Source organism: Lacerta agilis, chromosome 17 (assembly GCF_009819535.1).
Source record: "Lacerta agilis isolate rLacAgi1 chromosome 17, rLacAgi1.pri, whole genome shotgun sequence".
NCBI classification, from domain to species: Eukaryota; Metazoa; Chordata; class Lepidosauria; order Squamata; family Lacertidae; genus Lacerta; species Lacerta agilis.
This window is the reverse complement of record NC_046328.1, coordinates 26,577,865-26,588,723: the sequence shown is the minus strand read 5'-3', so window position 1 is coordinate 26,588,723 and position 10,859 is coordinate 26,577,865. Positions and strand designations below refer to the sequence as shown.

The following is a 10,859-nucleotide window of genomic DNA, read 5'->3' as shown; positions in this document are numbered from 1 at the left end:
CCCCCATCCCATGCTGGTTGAGGCTGATGGGAGTTGGGAATCCAAATTAGTTGGGAGTCCAGATTTAGCTGAATGGAAAATCTGTTCCAGCTCAGGTTAAAATTGAAGTGGGAGAGCAGCTTTTTGGTCAGTGTAGTGTGTGTTCAGCTAGGAATGGGGAGCTGCAGGTTCAAATACTCAATTGGAAGCACATGGGCAAATCTGTTTTCTTTTTTTATAGGCCTTCCCTCCCTAGAGGTTAGCTGTGAGTGTAAAATGAGTGTGAGGGAAGAACCATATACAAATTCCTTAGAGGAATGCAGGCCCACTTGGGGCCTCACTGTCAAGACTTCCCCCCTGCTTGCCACTGTTTACACCCGCCTCTGGCAACCTGGTGCCCTCAATCACCCCCAGCCAGCACCGGTTGGGCCTAATGGGAGTTGCAGTCCGATATCATCTTGAGGGCACCGCACCAGGTTATTTACACCACCTGAGAGCACCCTCCACAAAGACTGCCCCCTCTCTACCCAACCTGCAGAGGGTCCCTGAAGGGGCCACTAGCTTCTGTTGAATCAGCTGTGGCTGTGGAGGTGCCTGTTCTTTTGAGTTCTGAGGGTCACAGACTCAAAATTTGAGTTGTCGAGTTGAAAGGGACCCCAAGGTCTTTCATTGTGAAGGTTGTGGCTTTCATAGAATCATAGAGTTGGAAGAGACCACAAGGGCCATCCAGTCCAACCCCCTGCCAAGCAGGAAACACCATCAAAGCATGCTTGACAGATGGCTGTCAAGCCTCTGCTTAAAGACCTCCAAAGAAGGGGACTCCACCACACTCCTTGGCAGCAAATTCCACTGTCAAACAGCCCTTACTGTCAGGAAGTTCTTCCTAATGTTTAGGTGGAATCTTCTTTCTTGTAGATTGAATCCATTGCCCCGTGTCCGCTTCTCTAGAGCAGCAGAAAACAACCTTTCTCCCTCCTCTATATGACATCCTTTTATATATTTGAACATGGCTATCATCACCCCTTAACCTTCTCTTCTCCAGGCTAAACATACCCAGCTCCCTAAGCCGTTCCTCATAAGGCATTGTTTCCAGGCCTTTGACCATTTTGGTTGCCCTCTTCTGGACACGTTCCAGCTTGTCAGTATCCTTCTTGAACTGTGGTGCCCAGAACTGGACACAGTATTCCAGGTGAGGTCTGACCAGAGCAGAATATAGTGGTACTATTACCTCCCTTGATCTAGATGCTATACTCCTATACATATCCAGCTAGTGATAATACCCAGAGCGGCTTAGCTTCAGGAAAGTAGGGGCCTTATGTTAGATCTGTCCTGTAAATATGTAAAATAATAATAATAATAATAATAATAATAATAATAATAATAATAATAATAATAATGGCTTTTGTGCATTTAGATCTGTCATGTAAATATGTTAATAATAATAATAATAATAATAATAATAATAATAATAATAATAATAATAATAATGGCTTTTAAGCAAAATTATCCTGGAATGGGGGAGATCAGACTTATGTCCATGTGGAAGAGAGAGGCACTACAGGAGAGGTGAGGGGATGTATGCAAGAGCAGCCCTGCTGGATGAGGCCAACGGCCCAACTAGTCCAGCATCTTGTTCTCAGATGCCCAAGGACCCAAGAGCAACAGCACCGTTCCCCACTTGCGTCCCCCACTGCACTTGCACATAGTGAGAAGGTATTTGCACCTCTCCTCTGTTCAGAACAGGCGGGAGGGAGAAGGTCCAGTCCCCGTATCCAGTGAAATGTGGGCATGCTTAAGTGGACACATTCCTTGTCCAGAGAGGCTGAGCCAGTGCAAAAAGGAACTGAGCAGGAAGAGGACATGGTCTCTCCTGCACAGTCCATTTTTGAGGAGGAGATATATACTGAGACTTTTTGCAGGAGGTAATGGAGGCAGGCAGGAGCTGGATTGGCTACACACACACACACACACACACAAAACGTCCCTTTTTATGATCACAGAACTGCAGAGTTGAAAGGGACCACGAGGGTCATCTGCAATGCAGGAATCTTCTTGCCCAAGGTGCAGCCTGAACCCACAACCCTGACATCTCATGTTCTACTGACTAAGCCATCAGAAATCAAGATGCACTACGTCCACAGCATTCCCCTGATCCACCAAGCTTGTAAAAAAAGAAAAATCAGATTTGTCTGGTATGACTTGTTTTTGAGAAACCCAGGCTGGGTGGGTCTTGGTCGTCACAGCACTCTTTTGTACTGGATTTGCAAAATACATATATACATATGCATTTATTTTGGGATTGCCGGAACGTTTAACAGATATACTAGCCCAGACCGCCTTACCTTGCAGGCTTCCTCTCCCCCCCCCCCCCGCCCCGCAATCCATTCTTTCAATTCGTTTCCACGAGACTTTGCAAGTAGCTGTTCAGCGAGGGCAGCAGCCTCCAGTTGTCTGTGCGAATGCCCACGCAGGCCGCCTCTCCCACACTCTGCACCCGGAGGAGAATGTGGTTCTGGGGAGGAAGGGCCATGCCAATTTCGTAGGAGCCCGACTGCTCGGCCAAAACGTACCGGGAAAAGTGATCGCATACCAGGGACGGCAGGGACTGAGGTGCCACAGGCCAGGTGGTGAGGCTTTCGGCACCCGCTTCATTGCTGTCGGGGTGAAGGCGTTGCCAGAGAGCGCCAAAGAGACGGCGGCGCTTTTCTAAACTCCAGGAGGGCACTGCCACGGGCATGAAGAGATCGGGAAAGGCTATCTCCAGCGGCTCCAGCTGGCTGGAGCGCGTAAGGCCTTCCTGGGTTGTGTAGAGAGCAAAAACACCCAGCCGCGTTGGGTAGGGGCAACGTGGCTGCAGTGTGAGCGTCAGCGTCCGGGGAGGGCGCTCTGCCGAAAGACAGGGCACGCACAGTTCCGGGACAGGCTCGTAGTGCCGGTCCGAGCATGTGAAGCGAAGGACCACGCAAAGCAGGAAGTCGTAGGGGGGGCTGGAAGGACCCGTGTGGACCAGCTGGTACGTCAAGCTGAGCTGCGATGGGGCGCGGGGCTCCAGCAACCACTGGCAATAGCCCTCCACGTCTTGCTCAGCGTGAGGGGCCTGCTCAGGCCTGTTGCCGCTTGCCCCCACCCGCCGCAGCCTCAGTGGGGCTGGCTGCACCGGGTGCACGGTCAGAGAGGCCACAAAGCTCTGGCTGTCAGCCACGATGGAGGAGGAGAGCGTCCGGGCCTTGACGGCACCTCCCGGAGCCAGCACAGCCCCGAGCTTCTCGCCAGAGAGGTTGGCCAACAAGGTGTAGTAGAACCGAGCCCGGTCTCGCACGTCCACGTCCAGGTGCCTGAGAGACACAGCCTGCAGGAGGTCAGCTAAATGGGCCGGGGCGGGCAGCGGGCGCAGCTGCATCAAGTTGCGGCAGACGCTCAGGAGGACCTGGCCCGAGCGCCAGCCCCCAAGGTGGCCCGAGGCTACCAGGCGCCTCAGGAACTGCATGGTGCTCCCCTGAGGGACGTCCTTTTCCTTTGCCAGCCGTGCCAAGACCTTGAGGTGCCAAGGCAGGTCCTCCTCTTGCAAGGGAACGCCCACGACGAGCCCTTGCAAGGCCTGGGCCAGCCCGCCGGCCCAGCCGCCCTCTTCTGGAAACTTCCACGCCTCATCCAAAAGATTGATCAGGTTCGGCGCCAGGGCGCAGTTCTGGCGGTACAGGCCCAAGAGGCACTGGGTGAGCTCTGCCATCGGCTGCCCTCGGGAGCCAAAGTAGCGGGCAAATAGGAAGGCTGCCCGGAAAAAAAGCCGGGTGGCCTCTGGTCCTCCTCCCCTGGCCACCAGCCCCCCGAGGGTCAACACGTGCTCCAGGAGGTATCCCACAGCGCGCTCGGCCGTTGGGCCTTCGCTCTCTACGGACACCAGGCACAGCAAGTTCAGCCGGGCCAAAACAGTGCCCTGGTCCTGGAAGAGTCCGGGAAACAGGCCGGAAGTGGTGCGAGGGGTGAGCAAGACCGGCAGGCCCTCGTCCTCTGTGGCCGAGCCCAGCGGCCGGTTTTCAGGGAAGTGCAGGAGGCAGTCCAAGTGGAAGAGCTTCACCGGAGCGGGCAAGGCCGGGTGCTGGGCCAGACCCACGAGGCGGCGCAGCAGGAAGGCCTCGTCCTCGGCCGTGAAAAGGCTGTCAGTGAAGAGGCCCTTGAGCTGCAAGACGGCATGCTGGAGCGCCACCCCCGCCGTGCCAAAGAGGCGCACCAGCTGCGCCTTGAAGATGGCGGGAGACTGGGTGCGCACGACGCTGACGGCCTGGGCCAGCTGCCACAGGAGGTGGCTCTGGGCCACAGGGGACAGGAGGTAGGAGCTGTCAAGGAGGGACGACACCACAGCTTTCAGGTCCTTGACATCGCCCGGCGAGGGGAGCAGGGCCAGCTGCTCGAGTGTCGCCACAGAAAGGTCCCCCAGTTCCCTCGTGGCCTCCCACACCAGTCCCTCTTTGCTCTCCAGGAGCTCCCCCAGAGTCCCTAGGCCTCCCCGTCTGGCCAAGCGCAATATGGCGTTCCTCAAGGCCAGCCCGTAGAGCAGCGTGTAGCCCTGGTGGGCGGGCGACGTCTCCTGGTGTTGCAGGGAGCGCAGGACGGCCAGGCGCTGAGAGAGGAGCCCTGGGTAGCAGGCCTCAAGCTCCCGCAGGCACTCGCAAGCCGCGACTCGCACGGGGCGCTCCGCAGCTCCCCCGCGGCAGTCATTGAGGTCGGACGCCAGTTGCAGCAGCAGGGAGAAGTATTCATGGGCAGCCTGGCAGCTCTCGGCGAAGGAGTCCGTGGTCACCAGTACTGTTGCCATGGCATAGAGGAGTTGGCACCGCAGATACGCCTGCTGCTTGGACGAGGGGCCCAGCTGGCCAAAGAGGGAGAGGAGGGACGCAGCCACCTCTTGCCCAGCCTTGGCGTCTGGGCACAACAGGGTGGGGTACTCCAAAAGGAGGGTCAACATGGAGATCTGTCCAGAAGGGGAAAAGAAGAAGCTGTCAGGGAGAGCCAGGTGGGAAAAACAAGTCTTTAGACTTAAGCTGACAGAATAGGCGCAGCTTGCAGACTTAACATACAGAATAAGAGAACAAGAAGAACATACGTTTAGAGAAGATTGGAAAATGTTTATTGAATATATGGGGGGAAGTTGTGTACACTTGAAAACTTTGGCTGCGTTAAGATAAATTCAACAGTGTAAATAAGTTTTGATGGATTTAATAATGGAATACTGAATGGTTTAGTTTTTTGTAAAATATGCAGGGATTTATGATATGCAAAATGAACCATGGAAAGAGAAGAAGGGAAGTCATTGATATTTTAAGGATGCTTAAATGAGCATTCTAAATTGTAAAACAGAAAATTTAATTAAAAAGTATTTTAAAAGAAAAAAAGTGTTTAGAAGGCCCTCCATGAGGAGGAATGTCCGACACTCAGCAGGGTTGAAATCCCCACTCAGTGAGCTTGGATTAGTCACTGTTCTACCTCGGGGGGGGGGGTCGTTGTGAGGATAAATGTGGAAGGAAGAGAACTATGTATGCCACCTTCAGCTCTGTGGAAGAAAAGTGGGCCGTCAATGAGACAAACAAACAAATATTTATAGGTTTTTGAAATGTTTTCTCTCCCCCCCCATCCTCCTTCTTTAGGTCTTTTGAGTTTCTTATTTGCCTCTTTGTTTTTTACCTTGTGTTACCTGGTATAAGTATCTGTTGGTGTTCACATTGTATTTATATGGGGTACACGTGCAGATTGGTTTGATTCACAGTTTTGTACACGAGTGGGCACAATCCAAATTTTGAGAAAGCCAATCACAAAATGGCAGCCGTGTGATGTGCGGCGTGAGACAAAATGGCCGCCATGGGTGACACAGCACACCCCAAACGGCAACCGTGTCTAAAAGAGCAGGAAAAGAAACGGGAACACAAAATGGTGTGTTGCTGCCCACCCCAATCTCATGCATTCTGGATTTTTGAGGGGGTGTTTACTTGAAGACCTTTTGTGGGTGCCATACTGGAGGGTTGGTGGACATGCGAGCAAGACTCTTTGCTGAATTTTCCTCCTCTCCAGACTTGTGGATTTAGTGGGCTCATTGGCAGGGTGGTCTTCCCAAACGAGCGGCAAGGCCAGTCTCACAACTCACCCTTTTGTGGGTGCTGGGGGAAAGTTAGAGGCATGTTCTCACCTCACCCACAAACACCCTCCAAGCCATGGGTCTCGCGTACCTTGATCTGTTCCCCCAGCCTCTCGCCTTGGAGCTCCTGCAACAGTTCGGCCAAGAAGGTGTCGCCGGCCCCATGGGAGAGGAAGGCTGTGGGGCACGAGCGGAAAGAAGCAACTGCGCTGGCCCAGCCTTCCCCGCTCCTTGACCCCATGGCCGACAAAAGACTAAGGGGAAAGAAAGATAATGTTAGTCATGCTCATGGACGATGGGCCTTTGCACATCCCACTTAGTAGCAACCCTAGTCTTAAGGATGTGGAGGGCTACTTCCTTGTCCTGCTTTGGTCACCCCAGAGGGCATCATTTAGGGCATTTCAGAGGCCCTAAATTGGTAGCAATTCATCAGTGCGGGAATTCCATATAAATAGGAACTGTCCTGCTAGGGGTGGATAGGCCCATGTGGCTCAGTAGCAGAGCTTTGAATGTAGAATGTCCTGGGTTCAATTCCTGGCGTCTCTAGGTAAGGTAGCGAGAGACTCCTGCCAGAAACCCTGGAGAGCCACTGCTAGTCAGTGCAGACAATGCTGAGGTGGATGGACCGTTGGCCTGCCTTGGTATAAGGCAGCTTCCTGTGGCAGCAGACCAAATATCTGCCCAGGAAGAACAAGGCTACGAAGGACTCTTAGCCGTGGTTGTTAAGTGGAACTGCCAGCCTCAGGGGCAGTCAACCTCTAAAATACCAGCTGCTTGGAGAAACAGCAGAGGGCTTTTGTGTCCCATGCAGAATGAAAGGGAAGTGTGAGGAGGGGTTGCATTTTTATGTTGTGAACCAGCCTGAGAACTGCAGATTAAGGGCAGTATACAAATTTAATTATTATCATTAATAATAATGCAAAGCTCCTCTCCCCCTCTTCTTCTTCCTAATTGTTTAAACCAATTCATGAACCAAGAACTTATACATTGACCACTAATAGTGAAACGTAAGTTGTAGATATTTTTCCACGTTTATAATGCTATTTTTTAATATACAAATGACATGAGAAAACTTGGTATACTTATTTGTATAACATTATTCTTGTTTATAAAACCCAATAAAAAAAAACCTAAAAACTAAACTAACTAATAATACAAAGATGCTTGGTTATTACAATGGCTGCCCCATAGAGTTCAGGGCCATAGGCAGACAGGGAGTGAAAGTAGTTCAGTCAGTAGAGCATGGGACTGTGAATCTCAGGGTCGTAGGTTCAAGTCCCATGTTGGACAAAAGATTCCTGCATTTCAGGGGGCTGAACTAGATGACCCACGTGGTCCCTTCCAACTATGAAATGTAATAATAATATGTCAGACGAACCTGTGGCCTCTTGATGTTGCTAGACTACAACTCCCATCATGCATCTCTACCTCCAAGCGGCTCCAGGTGGTTGTGCACGGTTCCCTTCTTCCCCATTTTATCCTCACAACTATGTGGGGTAGACCAGGCCGAGGGAGCAGGACTGGCCCAAGATCCTCCAGGGGCTAGGGGGCCACATACTCCCCCGCTTCAGGAAATGGGGCCCGCATTGTGTGGGGCTGCGAGAAAACCCCTTTGCACAGGGGAGGAGAGAAAGTGACTTCCATAGGGTGCTGTAGGAAGCATGGTGCGCCGCCCCACTCCACGGAAGGGGGGTGGGTGGCCAGGTCTGGATCCACAGAAAGTTTGTGCGCGCGGAGGGAGACCTACAAACAACATGGACTCGTGGAGGTGCAGGGCGGTGGGGTTTCTGTGGGGCCAGGGAAAGTGTGGGACAACGCACCCCACCCCCACGGACCGTTTGCACGCAAATGCAACAGCTTCCCAGTCGCGACACACACGTACCTGCGGGCCACGCTCGCTCCTCCACCTCCGTTTTGCAATTGCAGCCGCTCAGCTGATCTCCGGTCCCGGGCAAAGCGGCGCTTCCGACTTCCCTTCCCGACGATCCCGCCGGCCGCCGCTAGAGGGAAACGGAGCAGCGGCGGAGCAGAGCAAGAGAGGCGCAATTGGAAGACGCGGCGGCGGTGGGTTCATTATTTTAAAAGGCTCCAAAGTTCTCCCCCTCCGAAAGCCATTGCTGCCTGTCCTGGGAGGTCTCTCTTCTAATCCCAACCCCTATGCAGCCCGCCGAGGACGAGTGCTGGCGAAAGACATTCTGCACATGCTCTGAGACCAATTCCAAAATTATTATTATTATTAGTTATTTAATTATGTTCGAAGCAGGACCAGGAAAGAACACACACAGAAGGGCGGTAGCTCAAAAGCACAGCCCCTTCCTGGCACACAGAAGGAGGTCCCTGGTTCAATCCGTAGCATCTCCAGGTAGGACTAGGAAAACTCCAGAGAGCTGCTGCCAGCCAGTGTCTACAGCATAGAGCTAGATGGACCAGCTGTTTCCTATGTCCCTGGGAGAGCATGTTCCATCACTCCCAGAGCCACCAGAGAAAAGGACCTGCAAGGTAAGTCACAGCTGCAGCCCACAAGAGGCTAGAACTTGGCTCAGGACCTCAACAGGTGAGCTTAAAACCCGAGGCTGTACAGTACTGGAGAAGGCAGTCCCTGAGACGTTCATTGTGGTCAGGGAGGATGGGAATTGTAAATCATTTGGAGGGCCACAGGCCCCCTTATCCCCAGTCCAAGCCTTTAAAAGGGGGAAAGGGAACCCTTAGCACTGCAGCCTGAGGGCCACATTCCGTCATAGGAAACCTCCCAGGGGCCACATACTGGGGGGGGGGGGTTGCAGTGTCAGAGGCAAATGTTGGCGGAGTAACAGACTACAGCAGACTGCATCCCAGCCATGCAAATGCTATAGCTTTCCGTACAGACACACACTGAGAGGCTTCATTTTGCCCCCCAGGTTCTCCATCCTTGCCTTAAAAACGCAGCCGTCTTGAGCCGGGCCCAGGAAAAACAAGGTCCTTTTCTTTTCCTAGGCCAGAGCACAATCCGGAACTGCACAATCGAGAAAAAATAAAGAGAGGGGAGGAGGCCTTTGTTCAGCTTCTCAGCTGTAAGGGAAGGGATAGGTGCCAACAGCTCCAGGGAGCATCTCTCGGTGCCCAAGCAGAAGAAAAACAGATTTTGCTGGAAACTGTTGGCTCACCTTTTGGGAGGGGGGGCAAAGTGAGCGGTTACACGAACTGTTACTCAGGCCTTACTCAACGAAACTCCTGCAAGCCTGCTCTTGCCTTCAGCCTCCCTTCGCACCCAGGGCCGGGCGTAGCTGCCACGGCAGCGCCTCCGTTAGTTGCTCTGGAGATCTTATCTGGAGAAGGAGCCTGTCTCCCCAGGTTAGCTCCCCCCAGTCCAAAACTGGGGGGGAAAGCAGCAGTGGGGAGGGGAGGGGTTGCCCTTTCTTGTTTCTGAAACTAGCCTCCAGTTTAGAAAGTTTCTGTTTCTCACAGGAGAAAGTTTCTCACAGGAGAAAGGCGTTTGTAGGGTGTTTGCACTTCCTAAACTTAAGCAGGCATTTGACAAGGCTGGGGGGAACAAGCGTCTAAGCTTGTTCTCCCCACCCCCCACCCCCGTGCGCCACAGTTATTGCTTGAGATAGCTGCTGGGGCTCATCCCCTCCCCACGCAGTACACCCTGTCAGGGGCGTAGCAAGGGGGAGGCGTAGGGGGCAGGCCGCCCCATGTTCCATAATGGAGGGGGTGACAAATTATCAAGGAACAATTACTGCCCTACTAGGGCGGTTCATTAAAAACCCTTTTTTTTAAATGCCCGCTCCAAATGTCTTATCTTACTATACTAGGGATTATACAGCTATATATGAAATTTCATGCATATCGGTTAATATCTTGACCCTCCTCCACCAAAATGGCTGTTTACTTGGCTGTTTTCCTATGTCGTGAAGGCTGAAATTTCAGTTCAGTGGAGCACTTACTGTTCCCAACTCTAACCCTGTGGAAAGCCATCTAATTAGACTTTAATTTGATTTTGAGATCTTTTTAGGAGGTAATTTAATTATTGTTTGATTTTATACCACTGTTATGTATCTGATGTTAGCCACCCTGAGCCTGACTTCGGCCAGGGAGGGCGGGATATAAATAAAAGTTTATTATTATTATTATTACTTATTATTCCTTTGTAAGAAAATATGAAATAACATAAAACCATTTTTGCAGGGGGGGAAATCAGTGGGGGGTTGACAAGAAATTTTCCGCACCGGGTACCACCTGACCTTCCTACGCCTCGGGGGGGGGGTGTGTGACAATTTTTTTTTTGCCCCCGGGTACCAATTTACCTTGCTACGCCCCTGCACCCTGTGACCTGGCACTCTTGCCACCAGGGGTCTTCTGAACTAAGGGCACAAAAAGGACTGCTTTTGACCATATGCAGAGTGCTGAACATTTGGGAAAGGGCACCCCCAACCAAGGAATTGTGCAGATTCTAGCTAACTTAATCAGCTACATCCTGTTGCCACCCCTAGTCTGTGACGTGGATTGGCTAACGAATTGCAGATACCCCAATAGTAAGTGGCACTTTGTAGCTGCTCAGAGGCTCTCGGCAACCGAATCTGTGGCTTGAAGTTAAGCCTGTGTGTGAGATTGGAGGGGCAGTGGTTTGTACAAAGCAGTGCTCGACTGCCAGTTCCCAGCTAGTTTAGCCAGGGACAATTGAAGGTGTAGTCCAACAGGTGGGAACCCAAGGTTGAAGTATGTTGCTTTAAAGGTGTTTTTTTACCTCGCACCAAGCACGCGGGTGGCG

General features: G+C 52.2%; 1 protein-coding gene across 3 annotated transcripts in view; it reads right to left on the bottom strand.

Annotated features, from left to right (window-relative positions):
- Positions 1-2,349: 2,349 nt before the first annotated feature.
- AP5B1 (adaptor related protein complex 5 subunit beta 1) overlaps positions 2,350-10,859 on the bottom strand; it is a 31,826-nt gene continuing 23,316 nt past the window's right edge. Inside the window, exons 1-3 of one of the 3 annotated variants that reach the window (XM_033174895.1) lie at positions 7,992-8,131; positions 6,201-6,363; positions 2,350-4,951 (exon numbers count right to left, since the gene is read on the bottom strand). In XM_033174895.1, coding sequence (XP_033030786.1) covers positions 2,369-4,951; positions 6,201-6,350 — 2,733 coding nt within the window. In that variant the 5' untranslated portion in view covers positions 6,351-6,363; positions 7,992-8,131 and the 3' untranslated portion in view covers positions 2,350-2,368. Of the gene's footprint in view, positions 4,952-6,118; positions 6,364-7,991; positions 8,132-10,859 lie in introns of those variants that run through there. The other 2 variants (XM_033174894.1, XM_033174896.1) reach the window with 2 other exon arrangements.